Source organism: Eschscholzia californica, unplaced genomic scaffold, assembly GCF_041429995.1.
Source record: "Eschscholzia californica isolate CP2 unplaced genomic scaffold, dmEscCali1.0.p SCAF_4, whole genome shotgun sequence".
Lineage (NCBI taxonomy): Eukaryota > Viridiplantae > Streptophyta > Magnoliopsida > Ranunculales > Papaveraceae > Eschscholzia > Eschscholzia californica.
In genome coordinates this window covers 50,069,550-50,091,678 of record NW_028238461.1, presented here as the reverse complement: position 1 = coordinate 50,091,678, position 22,129 = coordinate 50,069,550, and the positions used below count along the sequence as shown (strand labels likewise).

At 38.0% G+C, this 22,129-nt stretch overlaps 2 protein-coding genes across 2 annotated transcripts; both read right to left on the bottom strand.

The window, feature by feature from the left end:
• Positions 1–1,953: 1,953 nt before the first annotated feature.
• On the bottom strand, positions 1,954–4,708 carry LOC147545710 (G-type lectin S-receptor-like serine/threonine-protein kinase LECRK3). Its single transcript, XM_086673105.1, has one exon. It carries the CDS (start codon positions 4,626–4,628, stop codon positions 2,193–2,195), a length of 2,436 nt encoding a protein of 811 aa, XP_086529231.1. The 5' UTR covers positions 4,629–4,708; the 3' UTR covers positions 1,954–2,192.
• A 13,038-nt stretch (positions 4,709–17,746) lies between these two features.
• LOC147545709 (G-type lectin S-receptor-like serine/threonine-protein kinase LECRK4) lies at positions 17,747–21,622 on the bottom strand. The gene has a single exon (XM_086673104.1). The coding sequence runs from the start codon at positions 21,620–21,622 to the stop codon at positions 17,972–17,974; it is 3,651 nt and encodes a 1,216-aa protein (XP_086529230.1). The 3' UTR covers positions 17,747–17,971.
• Positions 21,623–22,129: the final 507 nt, after the last annotated feature.

Sequence of the window (22,129 nt, the reverse complement as noted above, 5' to 3'; positions counted from 1 at the left end):
TCGTTGTAGTAGGTAAAAGTGATTCTAATTATTCATGGGAGAGTTTCAAGCAACCAACAGATACCAATTTACTTAGCTACCCAAATAATGGAATCGGATGGCGTGCTTTATTCTCGACGAGCAGAAAGCAGTTTCTCTAAAGGAAGGTTCAGGTTCGTCGGCTACAAGATGGGAATCTTGTGCTTAATCTTGCTGCATTCTCCAAGTCTGGATGAGACTCAATATGATGCTTATTATTCTAGTAATACTCTTAATATTAACAGAATGAATGCTGGTTATCAAGTTGTTCTCGACAATTCAGGGGACATTTATCAAGTTATAAGGAATGGAACTACAATGAATCTTCCGTTACCGAATATAGTCCTGCATAGTAAGGTCTATTTATAGGGCGACCCTTGATTTTGATGGAGTTTTTAATCAGTATTATCATCCTAGCACATCAAGTGGTAACGGGAGCTAGCCGATCGTGAGGTGAATGCCCTGATAATATTGTTACGAGATACAGTTTTGGTGCTTGTGGGTATAATAGCAATTGTTTACCAAATATTCCTTCATTGATCCAAATGATATATTTAGTGGCCGTATACCAAATTTTATAATGGATGTCAGAAAGACGAATGGAGAAGTCTTAGCAGTCTTTTGAGTTGCGAACGTTGGAATATATAGACTGGCCCACGTCTGATTATGAAAGGTTAGTCTTATAGTGAACAGGACTGTAGAAGTTCATGCTTTTATGGTTGTCTTTGTCTTGTTGCCATTGCTAAAGAAGGAAGAAGAAACTACCACTCGTGGAAAATACAGCCAGAGTATAAATGGAAAGGCTCTCATGAAGGCTAGGAAGGAATTTTTTCAGTACGACATGATACCTTCCCTTCAGTTCCGCCATCAAAGAAAAATCGATCAATCCTAATAGGTTCACTAGTTTTAGGACTCTGTTTTCTTCAATTTCACATTACTAGCTGCAGTCTTTCTAGTACTCTTCTTCAACAAGTACAAGAAAATGAGAAAGAATAAACAAGTCCCAAGTATCTTAAGATCGAATCTTTGTACTTCTGCTCACAAAGATCTTGAAGAAACTACAAATAGGTTTAAGGATGACTTAGGCAGAGGTACCTCCGGAACCGTTTATACAGATGTCATAGAAGCCTATAAATTATAAAAGGCAAACCTATCCCGTGATATTGGAAGTAATACCGTGATTATAGAAGCCTAAAAGCGAAACCATATATCTTAAGGTCTAAACTTGATCAAATTAAACTTACGTCTGCGAAACAAAAGTACATAATTACCCATAATCTTTTATATTACCTGCCTGAACGTTTATGATGGTTGATAAAGCAGGAATGCTCTCTGCTTCTCACCCGGAGAGGCTCCTTCTCCATGGAAAATCCCATTCAGTTTCTTGCGCACCTCCGGAGCACCTCTTTGATTGGCGTTCTTTTCTTCATGAAAACAGAGTACAAGGCCTAGAAAGAGTGCACAAGGGATCCTTCCAACCGTTTGTCGTCCTGGAAGATAACCCCATCCTCTCTTTTCCTGTTTTGAATTTGACAAACCAAATCAAATCTCATTCAACATTTAAAATTCCTATTGATCAGACAGCTACACCCATATAGAAACGAAGGAAATTTCATCTAAATTTAAAATCCTAGTAGTGTCTTACCATGACCAAAAACCTATGTGCAACGGGCAGATGCAACACTTCCTCACCGTAGCAACTTACATGCTAACTTGCGAACGAGTACGTAAATCCAGACTGAGCTTGCTACAACCAATCTGGTCCCCATATGAATCCATCCATGCATTTACATAAATTATGTGATAATTTACTTTCTTGCATTTATGCGTACGAGCATAGGAGAATATTTTAAAGTTACCTCGAAATTATTAGAGCGTCTTCTTTGCCTGATCATATTTAACTATCTTCTGGGTTGGGTTATTTCACTTGTCGCATACATTACCCATTGTCATTTTCATTTATTAAGATTCAGAAAGCAACAAGTTCAACCATACAAAAATCTTCCACATGGCCGAGAAGCCATTTTGAAATAGTCGGTCAATGAAATAGAAATGAAAGCTCTACCCAGCTACTTTCTTTATTCTACTTTATAATCTTACAAAGTTCATGATAACAGTACTTTAAATTGTAAATTCTTAAGTTCAAATTCAGTAAAAATTTAATCAAGAAGTGATTAAAGTGATTTAGAATCGTTTGTGGAGAATGAGCTAGAAAAGTAAGGACATGGAGGAACGGAAACTTCAAGAACGCCTTCTAACATCTGTGTGATTTTCTTCATTGATGGTCTAAGTGACGGTTCATCTTGAACACACCAAATTGCTATCATTACCAATCTCTCAAGTCGCTTCACATCATTCGTTGCTTCCTCATCGTCCGCTACTAGAATTTCTAGCTTCCGTGCTTTATAACAATCATATGCCCAATCTGTCAAAGATGTTTGTTCTTCCATGCCAATCTCCAATTCGATGCTCTTTCTGCAACAAATGATCTCTAGTAACATTACACCGAAGCTATACACATCCACTTTTACGGTTATTGGCGTGTTTCTGAACCATTCAGGAGCAACATACCCTCTGGTTCCTCTAACCCCAGTACGAGTTCGAGTTTGATCAGACATCAAAAGCTTAGCCAATCCAAAGTCTGAGATCTTTGACGTAAAACTATCATCAAGAAGTATGTTCTGAGGTTTTATATCACAGTGAATGATCTGGGTGATGCATTCTTCATGCAAATACATTAGTCCTCGTGCTATACCAAATACAATCTGGACTCTTTGGCTCCAGTTAGGCTTTGAGATGGAAAATAGGTGCTCGGATAAACTATTGTTACTCATGAACTCGTATACCAAAAGTCGGTTCTCTCCTTCCTCGCAGAAACCCAACAACCGGACAAGGTTTTTGTGATGGGTTTGGCCAATAACACTAACTTCAGTTTTGAATTCTTTTTCTCCTTCTTGAACTACCTTGTCTAACTTTTTCACAGCAACGTAATTTTTTGTACCCATATCATCTATGAGACCTTTATAAACGACGCCGAAGGCACCTCTGCCTAGCTCATGCTTAAACCCGGTTGTAGCTTCTTCGAGGTCTTCGTAAGTAAAAATACGAAGATTCGATCCAAACATACTTGGGGGTTGTTTATTTTTTTTCAATTTCTTGTACTTGTATAAGAAGAGTATTAGAAAGACTGCAACTAACAATATGAAATTGAAGAAAACTGAGCTACCTAAAAGCAACAAGCCTACTAGGCTGAATGTAGATCGATCTTCGTTTGTGGGCGGAAGTGAAGGATTGGGATCCCGTCCCACTGAGAAATTTCCCTTCCTTACCTTAATGAGAGCATTTCCATTTACACTCAGGCTATATCTTCCATTTGAAAGTGGTAGTTTCTTCTTCCAACAGGTTCCTTCTCTAATTATAGCTACCGAACATAGACAATCGTCTAGGCACGAACTTCTGCAATCCTCTTCACGGTAATTATCCAACTTTTCATAGTCAGACTTCGGCCAATCTGTATTTTCCAATGGTTGTAACTCAAATATATCACTTTGATTTCTCCATTCGTCTTTCTGACATCCGCTTATGAAATTCGGCATACAACCACTAAACATATCATTTGGATCAACAAAAGAATACTTTGGTGGGCATTCACAACGAGGCCTCTTATCTTGTGTCAGCACACAATAGCTATTATACCCACAAGCACCACTTCCAAAATTAACGACAGTATTTACACAAATATCATCAGGAGCTGACCACTCAACTGACCAGCTTCCATTCCCACCTGATGTCTTTGGGTAAGAATATTTTGTGAAAACACCGTCATAGTCGAGGGTAGCCCTGTAATAGAAACCTCCAGTCGAGTCTTTATTCTGGGGGGATAGAGTCTTGATTTGTCCACTCCTTCTCACTACATAAATGGAGCCTGACTCATTATATACTGCCAGATAACCAGCATTACTTCGGTTAGTATCAAAAGTATCACTCCAGTAATAAGCTTCATATTGATTCTCAGTTAAACTTTGAAATGAAGCAAGATTAAGCACAAGATTTCCATCTTGTAGTAAACGAAGTCTGAACCTTCCTCTCGAGTAAGTATTCTTCGTTTGGCGAGAATAAAGAACACTATCCACTTCCATTGTCTGTGTAGGTAAGAGTGTATCAGTAGGTTGCTTGAAACTCTCCCATAAATTATCAGAGTTTTGACTCACGAGAACGAAGTTGCCAGTATCAAGCATAGCACCATAACTTACTGCCCCACCTCTATCAGCCTTCCATAATTCCTTGCCTTTAGGATCGACAAGTACAAGACCGTCATCACTAGTTAGCTGAACTTTGGATCCTCTCGGAACTTGTTCATTCCCATTAGCATACCACACAATGGTTTTATCTGGTATTTTCTCGAACCAGATTGCTAGTAGGAAGAGACCATTGTCAGCAAGTGGACGGAACCCAAAAGCGAATTCCCCCGATGGGGAAACCCATGAACTGTTATCATCATTTGCAGTTATAGAAGAGTCTAAACTTACATTTTTATAGTTTTGAGCGTTGATGAAGATTGGTCGAAGAAGAAAAAGAAGAAAAAGAATGAGCGAAAAAGAAGAAGACATGTTTGCTGCAAGTTTAGAATCAGGTGAGAAAAGAAGACATATTTGCTGATATTTATTAAGTACTATCGGCAAATACTTTGTGAGTCAAGTCAAGATGGAAGGCTTGAGACTTGAATGCACTTAGGTGAGGAGTTATTGTCAGTGACCCCAAGTCATTGTTGGAATCGGTACCGAGCTCAAAAGTAGCTGGACCAGTTTTTGACTAATTTGATGTACCTATATTCGTTAGAATCTCGAGCAAGGCGTCTCGTTGGATTCGTCTCGTCGAGCTCTTGAATTTAGACTCAAATTTTGTCCAAATCCGATTCCGTATGAGTGAGTTATTACAAAATTCGTTTGGTATGGGTACCATTAACTCAAAACCGGGATTTTGAGTTAGTACCACATTTATGAAAGAGGAAATGGTTTATTTCCTTTTATAGAACCTTCCATATATTTATGGTATGTTCTTTAGAATAGAAAGGTGACTCACGTGGTTTGCACCACGCAAACCACGCACGCGCACGCGCGGCGTGGGCGTTTAGGACGCATTGGGTGCTTTTGAGGCGCCGCTTGCACTTTGCACTTTGCACTTTGCACTTTGCACTTTGCACTTTGCACTTTGCACTTTGCACTTACGCATCGTCGCGAGGAGCGATTGGAGCCTTGGATTTTACGATCATAGATATGATCTGACGGTCAGGATATTTGGCGCTCTTTAAGATAGATCCGTTGATGATCTAACGGTGGACGTTCAATGCGCGAGATCTTTATAGATCCGTTAAGATCTGACGGTCAACATGGCACCCGAAAACCAACAGTCATATTTTCTAAGGCACCTGTCTGAAGTGTCACCAATAGATATGATCTGACGGTCAGGATATTTGGCGCTCTTTAAGATAGATCCGTTGATGATCTAACGGTGGACGTTCAATGCGCGAGATCTTTATAGATCCGTTAAGATCTGACGGTCAACATGGCACCCGAAAACCAACAGTCATATTTTCTAAGGCACCTGTCTGAAGTGTCACCAATAGATATGATCTGACGGTCAGGATATTTGGCGCTCTTTAAGATAGATCCGTTGATGATCTAACGGTGGACGTTCAATGCGCGAGATCTTTATAGATCCGTTAAGATCTGACGGTCAACATGGCACCCGAAAACCAACAGACAAATATGACTGTTGGGAAGCATCCATTCTTTTCTAAGGCACCTGTCTGAAGTGTCACCAATACTTCTATAAATACCAAACAGAATCCAGCAAACAATATACGAAAATTTTAGCATTCACAGTTACATAGCATTTAGAGTTTAAGAAGTCGATTCATCTGTCGTTCTTACTACTTGTTCTAAGTTCGCACGCTTTCAGAAAACGAAGTACTCTTAGTCGTCATACTGAAAGGTACAGCCGTTGTATCCTAGGAGACAAACACCTTACTGGTTTTTGTACTAATACCAGGGTGTTCACTGTCTTAAGGAAAGAGACAACTCGACTCGGCTTTCTCTCTCTAATCTTTTATTTAATCCTTGTTTTTAAATAATATTGTTTTCCTTTTAATCTGTTTGAGATACAATATTAATTTTTTTTTAGAAATAAAATTATCTCTGAGTCTATTTCAGAAAGACACTACTAAAGTGTATCCCTGTTTTATTAAGAAAAAAAAAAACAGGAAGATCAGATTCTTGGTTTTTCATAATACCAGAAGAACAACAGTCATAACTTCAATAACTCCCAAGGTGAAAAGTTCTATATTCTATAAATATTTTTACATATGGCTCACAGAAAACTAGAGTTTTAGGTGGATTTTGTTAAGTTTCTGTCATCCAACTCAAAACCAATTGGCAATGAGTGGAGAGGAGAGGACCTAGACATTATATTCTTGGTTGCTAGTTACTCCTTCTCCCATGTGGGATTGTGCTCACACGCCCCTCACGTGTGGCGTGATTAGCCTAACACGTGTTTTTTTGTTTTGGGTGGCATGGAGCACGTGTGGCCTTAGCTCTGATACCATGTTAAGTTTGTGGTCATCCAACTAAAAACCAATTGGCAATGAGTGGAGAGGACCTAAACATTATATTCTTGGTTGCTAGTTACCCCTTCTCCCATGTGGGATTGTGCTCACAATACGAAAAGTACTTGAATACCACGATATTTGAAATGATAACTTCAATGGCACCACCATTTTGCATCTTATGTACTGTAGCGCCCCAAATCCCAAATCTTAAGCTAACCGCCTTGAAATCGAAGATTTGAGACCTTCAAACTGGATCCACGAGCGACACCTACCATGAGTGCACAATACCTGAAAAACAAAATAGTTGGGTTAAAACCCAACTGTAGTAGATTTCCTCAAATCGAAGATTTGAGACCTTCAAACTGGATCCACAAGCTCACCAAACAATTCAAGTCAACAACACATGACAAGTTAGAAGGGATGATGCTCATAGTAGATCCTCACGTGGATCGCAATCTCAAACAAACAAATAAAAATAATAATTAACAAACATAGACTCACCACTAGAAAGTATCTACCTAGGAGATACATTGCCTAAAGAACAGAAACCATGTGAATTATCTCAATAAATTCGTCCATCGGAGACGGTTCTGATACCTTGTACGAAAACAATCATAACTTCTCACTCGAAAATCGGATTAACAAACCGTTTGAACTAATAAAAAGTAGACGAACAGACCTTTCCAACCATATAAGAACCACACTTAGATTCATTATATATCTACACCAGATTCAATTTTAATATAAACCGACGTGCAGTAGACACTGTTCTGACACCTTGTACGAAAACTATCGTAACTCTTCACTCGGAACTCGTATTAACAAACCGTTTGAACTAATAGAAAGTATACGAAGAGACCTTTCCAAACATATAAAAATCACACTTAGATTCATTATAAATCTACACCAGATTCAATTTTAATATAAACTGACATGCAGTAGACACTGTTCTGACACCTTGTACGAAAACTGTCGTAACTCTTAACTCGGAACTCGGATTAACGAACCGTTTGAACTACTAGAAAGTAGACAAATAGAAATTTCCAAACATATAAGAATCACACCGAGATTCGTCATATATCTATACCAGATGTAAGTTGAATTTAGACCAAAATACTGTCCTCTCTATATGTTTTATGAAATTCTAGATAAAACTAGTCTCTAAGCCATTTAATCGTTATTTCATGTGATTAACAATACTATACCTATCATGGAATAAATTGAAAGAGCCTACAAAAAAATTAGGAGATAGGAAATCTACCTCTTTTCGCCTTAGATGACTTTAAGACCACAACCATGGCTTGTTCTCTCACTAGAGAACTCTATTTCCATCACTTTTCTTCTTTATTCCTCATCCCTTCACTAAGGAGCGACTGCACCCTCTTTCTTTTCTATAGGGTTTCCTCAAAAGTGAAGAGAAATAGGGTTTTTAAACCCACTAGTAATTCATCTAAACAAAACTGACCTAGCCTTTTATTATTTCCACCCAATTTGGTATATCAAGAAAATAGGGGTGTTACATGTACCTACTCAGGTCTGTACATACAACATTTTCCTTCGAGATGCACCTGGTTTTGGTCTTCTCAAAGCCCATCTCACAGACTGAGGTTTGTCTGTAAGCAACCCTCTTTGTCAATCTAAAGTTCAAAAAATGGATGCGATTTGTCGAGTGTAGAGTTCAAGTAAAAGAATAAGGGTTATTTCCCAAATAGCCCCAAACTTTGTGACCGGTTTCCTGCCTGACCCCTTACTTTATCAAAAATACCCAGATAACCCCCTTTTTAAGATTCCGTTATAACACCATTAACTAGTCATGACCTCTCTCTCATCCAACTCATCGCCTCTCTCTGCCACCTCATCATCTTCATCGGCGAAGGTCGCCGGCCGGCGACCTTCAAACATAATTTTTTTTTTTGTCACTCTCTCTAGATCTGGTGAATCAGATCTGGTTCACCAGATCAATGGCCTGCGAACAAACCTTGTAGGTTTGTTCGCAGGCCATTGGTGAACCAGATCTGGTCACCAGATCTAGAGAGAGAGTGACAATTTTTTTTAGAGAGAGATAGAAGAGTTTAAAAAAAAGTTTCTGTTTGAAGGTCGCCGACCGGAAAATTGGCCGACCGACGACCTTCGCCGGTGAAGATGATGAGGTGGCGAGAAGATAAGGTGGCAGAGAGAGGCAATGAGTTGGATGAGAGAAAGGTCATGACTAGTTAACGGTGTTATAACGGAATCTTAAAAAGGGGTTCATCTGGGTATTTTTGATAAAGTAGGGGGCTAGGCAGGAAATCGGTCATAAAGTTGGGGGCTATTTGGAAAATAACCCAAAGAATAAAAACACGTTCGAATATATTTATATAAAAAATTTGAGAAAAAGAAAAGAAAAAATATATTTTTTGGTGATAGGATCGCACAAAGCTGCTTGTCCGAAAAATCTAAATGATACGGGACATGGGCTTCGTTTAAATAAAATGGGCCAAAATGGGTGCGCGCACACTTCACTGTATCAGAGGAGCTAAGATGCACTTTGGACTCGATGGATCGAGCTCAAGAATTGATTTGTTTCAACAATAAAAAAACAGAATAGTGGCTTCTCACTCGCTAAGCTTCACTTTCCATAAGACATGATTATGTGCATCAATAGGATATTTAGACTTTACTCCTAATCGCTAATACGTAACTGAGTTTATTCTCCGAATTAACCAGAAAGTGAGTTTACACCCTGAACTTATACCAAACCACCCTCAACTTAACGAAAAAGTTACATTATTTCATGCGTGACAAAAACCCCTAAAATAAGGTCGGACGGACTCCGATACCCTAGGAACTTATACCAAGCCACCTTATACTCATTTTATTTACCTTTCATCAATTTCTCCCTATTGAGGAATGAAATGAAATGAATCACATTATGAAACATGAAAAGGTTAAAATTTTAAATTTCCCAGATCAACAAACTCAAAGATCTAATCAAACAAGTAGAAATACGAATACAATCAAATTCAGGAAGATTAAAAACTCAAATCATAAAACTGAAGCAAAACTTACATTCTTAGGTGTTGCCTTCCCCACCTCTTCCAGATATATAAGCAATTGTGGTACCATCTCCCCTCATACATCAACGGTAAATAACTCTGGATTCTACATTCAAATTACAGATACAGATCCTTCATTTACGAGATTAAATTCAATTAATCAAATACATCAACACTTAGGTGTCGTTTGGCAATCAAAAGTATAAATACTTTTGCTTTAAAAAAGTAAAAAAAATTTCAAAAGCATATTTGACAAAAATGTTAATTATAAACAAAAAAAAAAAATCAAAAAGTTAGTTTGGTAATCCAATTTTCTTTTGATAATTTTATTTTCTTTTACTCATAGAGATACTCAGATTTTAATTGAATTTATTTATGATTTCCACGATTACTCTTGTATACGAAAGGGAGGTGATATTAGTGGTAGTGGTGGTGGCGGTGCCTTGAAGGTATGGTTATGGAGTTTGGTGGTGGTAGAGGTATGATGGTGATGGTGGTGGTGGTGGAGGTATGGGGATGGTGGTGGTGGTGGAGGTATGATGATGGTGGTGGAAGTACGGTGGTAGTGGAAGTATGGTGGTTGTGGTGGTGGAAGTACGATGGTGGTAATGGTGGAAGCACGGTGGTGGTTTGGTGATTGATGGTTGAGATATGGTGGTGGAAGTATGGTAAAGGTGGAGGATAAAGTATGGGAGTGGTAGTGACGGAGGTATGGTATGTTGAGAAAAACGGGCACTTAGACGCAGCGGAAACAAGAGTTTTTCCCTTTGTGTTAGTTCCGAGGATAATATAAAAGAATAGTGGGAGCAATAAACAAAGAACTGAAAGTAAATAAGACAACGATGTTTAACGTGGAAAACTTCCTCAATATGAGGAGTAAAAACCACGGGACTCGTAGTCCAACCAAATCAACAATAATAAGCAAAGTAGTTACAGACTACGTCCACCCGAGACTCAGACTCCCAAAAAAGAATCAATCTCAAACACGAAGAAACCCTCACAAGCAAAAACACAACCCAAAAATTTGTAGTCCAAAACGACCCTCACTTCACTAGGAATCCTGCCACCAATCGACGATCGCACCGTACAAATACTAGATGAATTTGTCAAGAACAGTTCTGCCAGCTTAATCGGAGAAGAACTCACCGTCGGATTTTCCGAACAACAAAGACTGCGTGCTAAAAATACTCGTCCACCGCTCTTCTCGACAAACCTCTTTCTCCCTTCTTCTCTTGTGTGTTTCTAATTGTGCTCTCCTATTTGGTACTTCACACACACATCTAAATTAGGTTAAGGTAGTATTTATAGACTCCCCCTTAACTCTAATTCCACCGTCATAAGTAACCGACCCAAAGAAACTCGACTCGGGCCTGGGTTGTTTCCTAAACCAAACCCAACTAGGTTTCCCCACTAGGAGGAAAACCCAACAAACTCCCCCTCCGACTAGGTGGGAGAAACAGCCAACCCTGTTGTCCCCTTGACAACCCTGGAAACAGCCAGCTTCGCTTTTCCTAGGCAGTCCTGAACAACCAGCCCCGCTATCCCTTCCTTAGAAGAAACATTAATGACATCACTCTCACAAAGAATAAGAAACTCATCTTCAGTAACAGTCACCCTCTCTTCACTATCTTCTTGCTTCTTTCCTTGCTTACTTTCTTTCCGCAACAACCAGCAATTCTTCTTTAAGTGCCATCTCTTATGACAGTAATGGCACTCCACATTAGCAAATTTATTGGATTTGCTTCTTCTTCTGTTCTTCTTTGATTCTCTATGTGAACTTCTCCCCCGCGACTCAGTAACCAACACGTCTGAATACGAAGAAATATGATTTGACTGCCTCCTAGTTTCTTCATTCAAGACATTGTTCTTCACTAAATCCATCGAGATAACTCCTTCGGAAGTAGAGTTACAAAGAGACATCCTGAACACTTCCCAAGAATCTGGTAACGTACCAAGAAGCCATAAACCTGAATTCCCTCATAAAAGTTTATTCCCATATCAGATAGTTTATTGAGTAACCCCTGGAACGTATTCAAGTGATCCGTCATCGGAGTTCCCTCTTGATATCTCAACTCAAGCAAATTTTTCATCATATACATCTTATTATTTCCTGTCTTTCGAGCAAATAACTGCTCTAGCTTCAACCACAACGAACGAGCATTAGCCTCATTCTCAATATGATGCAACAAATTATCACCCATCCATTGCCTCATCAAACCAAAAACTTGGCGATGTAACAATTTCCACTGATCATCAGTTTTCTCATCGGGTTTCTTCTCCTCAAACACCGAAATGTGAAGTTGCTTCACAAAGAGCAAGTCTTCCATCTTACCCTTCCATAGATGATAATTAACAACATTCAAACTTATCATTCTACCCATATTTTCCATCATTAACACAAACAAACCAATAACCAAAGTTATTACAATCCAAAGAACTTTCTAACCTGAAGCTCTGATACCACTTGTTGGGAAAAACAGGTCGAGTCGACGCAACAGATGTATAAGTTTTCCCTTTGTGTTAGTTATGGGGATAATATAGAAGAATAGTGGGAACAATAAACAAAGAACTGAAAGTAAATAAGACAACGATGTTTAACGTGGAAAACCTCCTCAATATGAGAAGTAAAAACCACGGGACTCGTAGTCCAACCAAATCAACTATAATAAGAAAAGTAGTTACAGACTACACCCACCCGAGACTCAGACTCCCAAAAAGGAATCAATCTGAAACACGAAGAAATACGGAGAAACCCTCACAAGCAAGAACAAAACAACCTAGAAATTTGCAGTCCAAAATGACTCTCACTTCACTAGGATTCCTGCCACCAATCAACGATCGCACCGTACAAATACTAGATGAATATGTCAAGAACAGTTCTGCCAAATTTCAGCTTAATCGGAGAAGAACTCACCGTCGGATTTTCCGAACAACGAAGACTGTGCGTGCTGAAAATACTCGGCCACCACTCTTCTCGACAAACCTCTTTCTCCCTTCTTCTCTTGGTGCTTCACATGATGAGTATGTAAAGTACTCTATTTTTGGGGTTTTATTTTATAGTCTTTATGTATAAATTTTGGTAAATATTTAAAGTTACATGGTTCTTGCAAGAATTCTCAAAAATACAAGGAAGCTATTAATTGGACGAAGTTGACAAAAATATATATTTGGTCTTGGATTGTATGCAAGATTGAAGGAATAGTTCAAAGTTGATATAGGGGGATTTTGCAGTCAGTCAGATTATAGGGGCCAATTCTGGATTTCGAGGGACAGAAATTTGAATTAAGTAGAAATGACATTGCTGTCCACGTAAAGGAGATAATATAATAGTAATGATGACGTCACCATGACGTCACCGTGACATCAGCTACAGTTTCTTGCAAACAGCAACGCCGACTTTTATATACCGCCATGCAATTTCTAATTCTTTGTCGGTGGGGAATGTTTGGCAATTTCTAATTCTTTGACTTTTGAGAAGTTATAAAAGGAAACCAAGAGTAACAAGGAAAACACACCCCCACATACTAGTGAAAAGAGCAAGTTTAGAGGAGCAACATTAGAGATAAATTAGCTTCTTTGGGTGCAAGAATTGGGGAGATTCAAGGGCTATATCGAAGACAAGTTTTGGAGAAAGACGAGAGGAACGGGCTTCATCAATATCAATTCGGTTTTATCTTCTTCACTCTTTTTCTTTACTTGTTTATCATTAATTGAACCATGTATTTAATATTCATGGGTTTCTAACTCTTCCGCTAGGATAGAGGATGCAACCCTAACATGATTATTTGAACCCTAATATCATATTTATTTTATTATCTCTTTTTAATGTGCTTCAAGTTTCAAAATTAATCGTACTTCGGTTAGTCTAATAAACTAACAACTTAAATTTGAATTGCAATATATTTTAAGTGAAGTGGGTTATGGGTTTTGATCATTGTTAAAGTGTTTAATTGTCTTATTTTCTGAAAATTGAAGATTGATTTCTAACAATTTTTGAGTTATCAAAAGAGGGACAATAGTTTGAATTAGATATTAGATTCGAATATGATTGTAAGTGGTGAATTCCAATATCCGAGATTTACCAACTTATAGTTTTCCTCAGAACTTTATTTTGTTTTCTAGGTTTCAATTTTTAGTTTCTCAAATTATTTTATAAAATCAATTGTCCACTTTCCTAGTTTGTTAGTTAATTTTAGGGTTAGGTTTAATTCCAAACAAATCTCCGTGGGACCGACCTCGTAATACTTGCCATATTCACATACGGTTCGTGCACTTGTGAGTTTTAATTTAATCTAATTAGCCTAGTATTTAGGTTGACTAGATTTCATATCAAGTTTTTGGCGCCGCTGCCGGGGATGTGTTTTTAGGAATTGTTTCTAAATTTGGAATTGATTTTAAACTAGTAGTTTAGGAATTTAAAAAAAATTATTTTGTTTCTAGTTTTTTTTAGGAGCTTTCTAAATTCTGGTTATTTGTGATTGTTTCAGATTTAGCAAGAGGTGAAGAAAAAATAAAGCCTCGGGTTCAAACACTTGAGGAAAGAGTGGTTCGGGTCGTCGCCCGTCTGGAACGGGATGTAACTTTTCTGATCACCCACGAATCTCCTGTCAGTGGGTAATTGTGTGAATTCGTGTGCCTAATTGTTTTGCCGAACTGTTTAGTGTAAGCATTCTAGTAAGGGCACGAACCCAGTTACAAGATAGGAGTCAGATTTCATCACCGAACTCTTGCACAATTAGGAAACAACATACACGATCCTAAGCCTCGTTAAAAATTAAAATCTGATTTAGACAGTGACCCTAGGGTATCGAGCTCATAGGACCTTCATAAACAACTCTAGAACTCGATTTTTATCTGGGCATACCCAGAGGAAAACGTGTTAGGCAATTCTTGTCAAAAAGGCCGCCTCGAGAAGAGGAAACGTTGTCGAAGGAAGACGGTTATTTTCAGCTTTCATAGCTGGTTGTCTTCCTGGAGAATTGTTTACCGTCTACTTTAATCGAGTAACCCTTATAACAGTCATAGTTCAAGTGTTGTGGCGAAGTAGAAGCTGTCTAGATTACTAGGTAAATCTGACTATCCATTCACTAAATCTACGTCTAATAACTTGTTGCTAGATTCTGTTTAGGTTGCTTGGTGGAGTCAGCTTGATTGTGCTTGTTTCCTTAGGATCTTCGTAGTGAATCCTTGGTTTTCGAAAAAAATAAAATAATTCATTAATGGAAGGATTCCTTCCAGACTGCTTGAGAGAATTGGAAGAGAGATTGACATTAGTAGAGCTGCGGGAAAGACTCTCACAGTTAGAATCGTCATATGGAGAAGATATCACAAGTCAAAATAATTTTGATCGATTCTGTTATGAAAGTCATGACGTTGATAATCGTTGGAATTTTCATCAACCTCAACAAGGTTGTGTTCCCCAGTTAAGAGATGCCAATAATTATCAACGCTTTAACAATCAAAATTATTTTGAAAATCCGATGGCTAATGGCTATGGTGTAAACAATTATTGGGATCATTACCAACCTCAAGAAGGTTGCGGACCACAATTAGAATATCTCAATAATTATTCGCACATGCATTAGAGTCAAGAGTTTAGGGATCCACATATGTGTCAGTCACCTCATCGGAAATTTGAGCTAACCAATGGTAATTCATCCCATATTTCACTTTCATTACAACAAAGTCTTAAAGATTTAGCTAGGACTACAATAGAGTTAGCTAAGAGTACAGAAGAATTTACTCAGAACGCAAAAAAACTCTTAGCAGGTTGGGACCCAAGTGAGTCAAGTCCTGCACCACATTTTGAAAGTGAACTACTGGGCAATAAACCTTCACCCCATACTTTATTAGGACAAAGTCGTAGAGTTTTTTCTCCAAGCACAATAAAGTTTGATCAACACATGGAGGAACCCCGAGAGGAGTATCATGAGAATATAAAGTATGTCACACCATGTGATAATGATTATAATTATAGTGCTTCAAGTCACACTCTTTACCGAATAAAAGAGTCTTCACCCATTCCAAAAGAGGAAGAAGATTTGACAAGAGACACTATAAATACATATCATGTGACATACTGAACTTAGCATCATCTAAGTTTGGGGATTGCTCATTCACTCTGAGAGTCTCACTTAAACTGTTATATCATTACATAGACGTGAGACTAGACCTCATTGGATATTTCACATTCTGGGTTGATCCTCAGATTTTTCGGTTACTATTTTATGGGGAGTCACTAAACCAGAATCCGGTAGGTTTATAGTAATTTTTCTTTTCTTTGAGTCACCATGGTCTGGCTGAAGACACTAAACTTAGCGCTAGCTGGGAGACAACCCATACACTTTGTAGGTTTGGGGCACCGGTATCTTGTAATATCCTTCCTTTCACCCTTCTATTTGTTTTAACATTTCTCTTTGTTGAATTTTAGAACATTGAGGACAATGTTCGGTTTAAGTTTGGGGATGTGAGGACAAATATTTGTCCCTTATTTCAAAATGCAAGAGGGTTCAAAATTTAAAAATTTTGAGTTGATAGAATTATGTGAGGGTAGTTGAGGATTTTTAGCTTGTTGAGGTGGTGATGGTAGATAAGATATGTGGGTGGTGGTGGTGGTGATGATGGAGGTATAATGATGGTGGTTAAGGTGTGGTGGTGGTGGGGCGAAGATAGACGAGGAAAAAGATTTCGTCAAGTAAACATAAGTTACTTTATCAAAAACTAATAATTTTAACTTTAAAGAAAGTCAAATTTTGACTTAAGTGAAGTCGGTAATTTTTGCGTTACCAAACTAACTTTTTTACTTTTCTACTTAAATAAGCAAAAAAATAACTTATTTTAATGTTGCCAAACGACACCTTAATGTTTGGACACTTATGGTGCGTTTGGTTGCAGGATTCCTAAGAAGGATTCCTATCAACATTAGGATTTTTTTTACCAGATGTTAGACCTTGGCGTAAATTGGATCTTCAGATCTTCGAGCAAGAGGAGCAATTGAAATATATGATTTTCCTGTTTCTTTTCCATTATATTCTTCCTCCTCTTCCTTGTTCTTGAACATGAGAAGAAGTTACAGAAATATGATGTCAAAACTGTTGAAAGGTGGTTTTTAAACCAAATTTGGATTTGGACCCAATATAAAATGTGGGCTTGAGTAAATGGTTTTATCAAACTACAAGGGGTAAATAAGTAAAATTGTCTCATGAAATTAATTAAAAGGGTGTAGAGTCTTTTGTTTGACTAGTTCAAGAACAATCTAGAGAGAGAAAGTAAAAGGAGAATAGTATTGAAGAAACTTGAAGAAGAAGAAGAAGAAATAGATCTAGTATGAATATTGTATTTAAGGTAAGAACTAACTTCAAATCTAGTTAAATTTTGTGACAAAACTTTGTGTGTTGTGTTTATGAGATTGTGTAGATCTAAAGAAACTTTATTATATGAAAGTATGTTGATGTGGATCTTTTGAGTTTATTTGAATTTATTGAAGTATCTATACCTCTAATCTCCAACAAAAACCAGTTGACTAGAGTCAACCGGTCACAGGTACTCCAGGGCGCTTTAACAATAAACGATAGGCGCCACAAACTTTCATTGTGGTCCAAAACTGTCGGCAATATTATAATATTAATATTTAAACCGTTCATGCTACGCTTTGTTCGCGCCAAAAGTAATCAGGATATTACTTTCCTGCAAATAATTTGTTCAACTATCAATTTCTTCACTGTAACACATTAATGAAATAGGAAGGCTAGGGTTTTGAGCAAGTTTTTGTGCATTTCAGTACGATCTTTATCCTTTCCTATTTATAATTGCGGGGCAACTTGTCTCTAGGGTTCTTTTTTTTTGAATATGTACTACGATTTAGGTTAGTCATTAAATGACAAATTTGTTCATAGGGTTGATCATGCTAAGTTTGAAAATCGTGTTTGCTAGTTTTGTGACAGTTGGAGTTAAGGGTTTAATTTCTTTACTTCTGCTCTCTATGTTGATATATATTTGTTCTTCCCTTTCTAGAAAAGAACTTCTAGGGTTTCCATAACAAGTTATTTGAAAATTTTTTTTTGATGAAGAAGTTATTTGAAACTTATATTATTTTTTCAATAGCATATAATAATTCCATATCATAGATAATTTTTTTACATCAATAGCGAAAATATCTTAGGAATGTGAAATGAATAAAACAGATATATGAGTATCATATGGCTTGGATATGCCCGACCGATGAGTGCGCTAGACTGTATCTACAACAAACATGCCCATAACTCACTTGGTGACCGATCAGTCTTAAGACATAAAAAAGTAAAGTTTCTTACTAAGTTGTGGACTCGTAGCTGGCTTCATTATCATTGTCGAAAAATGTGGTATAAGGACAAGGACACGGTGGCTCGCAAACTTCAATGACTCCTTCTAGCATTTGTGTGACCTTCTTCATGGATGGCCTTAGTGCTGGTTCCTCTTGAATGCACCAAATTGCTATCATCACTAACCTCTCAAAACTCTTCATGTCATTGGTTGCATCCTCGTCGTTCTCAATCAACTCTTCCAGTTTCCTTTTTCTGTAACTGTCATAGGCCCAATCTGTTAGAATGGTTCTATCATTATCCTCTTCTAGTGACATGTCGACCCCTTTCCTGCAACAAATGATTTCCAATAACATAACTCCATAACTGTAAACATCTATTTTCGTCGATACCGGCACGTTCCTGAACCATTCTGGCGCAACATATCCTCTAGTCCCTCTGATCCCTGTAGAAGTTCGAGTCTGTTCAAGAAGAATGTTTTGAGGCTTTATATCACAGTGAATGATCTGGGTGCTGCATTCTCCGTGTAAGTACATGAGCCCTCTTGCTATGCCAAATCCAATGTGTACCCTTTGATTCCAATCAGGCTTTGAAATTCCAAAGAGATGTTGTGCTAAACTTCCATTACTCATGAACTCATACACCAAAAGCCGGTTCAAGCCCTCCTCACAGAACCCAAGCAACCGAACTAGATTCTTGTGATGAGATCGGCCAATTGCACTGACTTCTGCTATGAATTCCTTTTCGCCATCTCGGATCACCTTATCTAACTTCTTCACCGCAACATCTGTTTCCGTACCCATTTCCTCTATGACTCCTTTATAAACGATGCCAAAAGCACCCCTTCCTAATTCTTCCTTAAACCTGTCTGTGGCTTCTTCAAGCTCTTGGTAAGTGAAAGAACGAAGATTTGACTTCAATACACTTGACTTTTGATTCTTCTTCCTCAATTTTCTATCCATGTATAACAACACCAAAAATATTGCAGCCAGGAATATGAAAAATACAGAGCTACCTAAAAGCAACGAATTTACCAGGCTCAATTTGAATCTCTCTTTCTTGAGGCCTAAAGTTGGAGAATTAGGGTCGCCCTTTCCCAGTGAACCATTATCCTTTCTTACTTTTATCAGAGCATTTCCAGCCGCAGTAGATTCATGTCTTCCATTTTGGAGTGGTAGTTTCTTCTTCCAACATGTTGATTTTCTATGCAAAGCAACTGCACAGAGACAGTCGTTCAAACAAGAAGCTCTGCAGTCTTGTTCATTGTAAGAGTCCAATTCCTCATAGACGGAAGTTGGCCAATCTACATCTTGAAGTGTCTGTAGTTCAAACAAATCGGGGTTTTTCGGATCTTCTTCATGGCATCCTGGTAGGATAAATTCTGGTCTACAATCACCATATATATTATTTGGATCAACAAAAACATAACCAGGTGGGCATGCACAACTAGACCTTTTTTCTGCTGTGAGTGCACAATAGCTATTATATCCACAAGCACCACTCCCTAATCTTCCAGCGATGTCGTGACAAATGTTATCAGGAATGGATCTGATGATCGACCATTGTTGCCTCCCATTAGAAGTCTTTGGGTGAGAATACTGTGTGAAAATTCCATCAAAATCTAGTGTTGCCCTATAATAGACCTCCGGTACAGGGATTGTATTTTTCCACGTAAGACCTGTTGTGCTTCCATTCTTTCTCTCAATATAGATGTCTCCCAACTTGCGGAAGACAAGACGACCAATTTCAGAAAGATCATTTGTGATCGAACTTAAGTTATAATAAGCATCATAAGGATTCTCAGACCTACCCGGAAAGGCAACCGGGTAAAGTACAAAATTAATACGATCCACATGAAGTCTAAATCTTCCTCTCGTATAATTTTTTTCCGACTGGCGAGAATACAGTTTACTACTAACTTCCATATTTTGTGTGGGTAAGATGGTGTCTGTAGGATATTTGAAGCTTTCCCATAAATAATCAAAATTTACATTCCCACTATCACTAGCAAGAACGAAATTACCATTATCGAGCATAGCCACATATTTAGCTGGGTCAGTTATGGACTCAGGCTCCCATAGTTTCTTGCCTTGAGGATTGGTAAGAAGGAGCTTACCGGCAGTTGTGAGCTCAATTTTGGATTCTATTGGTATTGATTCAGTTGAATCTGCATACCAAACTACAGTTTTGTCAGGTATTTTATCATACCAGATTGATAATAGGAAGAGATTGTTCTCAACTGGACGGAATCCGAAGGCGAACTCACCAGAAGGTGATTTCCATGAAGCATTGTTGTTGGTAGCAGCAGTCAAAGATGAACCCAAGGCTAAAGTTGGCGAAATGGGATTTCCCGATAGACGCCCGCCTTTCCGTATTTTTATCAGAGCATTTCCATCCACAGCAGAATCAAATCTCCCATTTGGGAGTGGTAGTTTCTTCTTCCAACATGTCCCTTCTCTATATATAGCAACTGCACAAAGACAATCATTCAGGCATGAACTTCTGCAGTCTTGTTCATTATAAGAATTCAATTGGTCATAGTCAGCAGTCGGCCAATCTACGTTTTTTAGTGTCTGTAATTCAAACAAATCTGGTTTTAAGTCTTCTTCTTGACATCCTTGTAACATAAAATTTGGTCTACAACCACCAAATCTGTTATTTGGATCAACAAGGACATACCTAGGTGGGCATTCACAACTAGGCCTTCCTTCTGACGTGAGCACGCAATAGCTATTATACCCACAAGCACCACTCCCCAATCTACCAATAATGCTGACACAAATGTTATCAGGAATAAGTCTCACGATAGACCAGCGCTGGGTCCCATTATAAGTCCCTATTGGGTGAGAGTACTGTACAAAAACTCCATCGAAGTCCAGTGTTGCTCTATAATAGACGTTCTCTACAGGAACTATATTATTCCATGTGAGATTCATTTTGCTTCCATTCCTTTTCACAATATAAATGTCTCCCGACTTGTTGAACACAAACTGTTTAGCTTCAGGATTAACGCTGTTTGATAACCAATTTAAGTTATAATAAGCTTCATAATCATTCTCAGTCAAACTCGGAGAAGCAACTGGATTAATTACAAAGTTTCCCGTGTCAAGCACACGAAGCCTAAATCTTCCTTTGGTGTAATTTTTTTCCGACTGACGAGAATACAGAAAGTCACCAGCTTGCATAATTTGTGTAGGTAAGATAGTGTCTGTAGGATATTTGAAGCTTTCCCATGAATTTGGATTCCCATTACCACTAGAGAGAACGAAATTACCAGTATCTAGCATAGCGGCATATGTAACTGAGCCAGTTACAGACTCAGGCTCCCATAGTGTCTTGCCTTGAGGATTGGTAAGAAGGAGCTTACCAGCCGTTGTTAGCTCAGCTTTGGATCCCATTGGTATTGATTCACTTTTTGAATCTGCATACCAAACTACAGTTTTGTCAGGTATTTTGTCGTACCAGATTGATAATAGGAAGAGATTGTTCTCGAGTGGACGGAATCCGAAGGCGAAATCACCGGAAGGTGATTTCCATGAAGCATTATTGTTTGTATTAGCAGTTAAAGATGAACCTAGCCTTACATTCTGAGCAAATGTGAAGATTGGTAGAAGCAAAAGGAGAAGTTTTAAAAAGTTGAACTGATGGTGAGTAGAAGCCATGTCAAAGTAGTTTCTACTACTGACTTTGGTTTGCAAAATTTTATAAGTAATAATCTTAAGAACTGATAGGCTGCATATATAGAGAGTTCAATTGTAAGAATAGTCAACAAAGGATGGAAAAATAGAATATAAAGTTTGAGAGAGTAATTCTCGAGTCATCACTTTTCTGCCCGACTTGTAAGTTATTACTAGTCAAAATCATGACTAGTCTCACTGCTTAGAAGCATGTAAAGTATAATGCACGGCAACACCATGAACCATCTCTAACTCCTAAAAGAAAACTAGTTCAACAAAAAAAAAAAAACTCCTAAAAGAAAAAGTTAGGCTAAGAGATTGACATAATCATTTACTTAATCCCATCACATATGTCCCTAATATATGTAATTTGAACTTAAAATACAACTTACAAATTACTAATAGACATTTTACTCAAAAGCATTACTTCATTTGGTTCCGTAGATTTTGCCATTTTGTTGTACTTCAACTCCTATCTGTACGTTTTGCAAC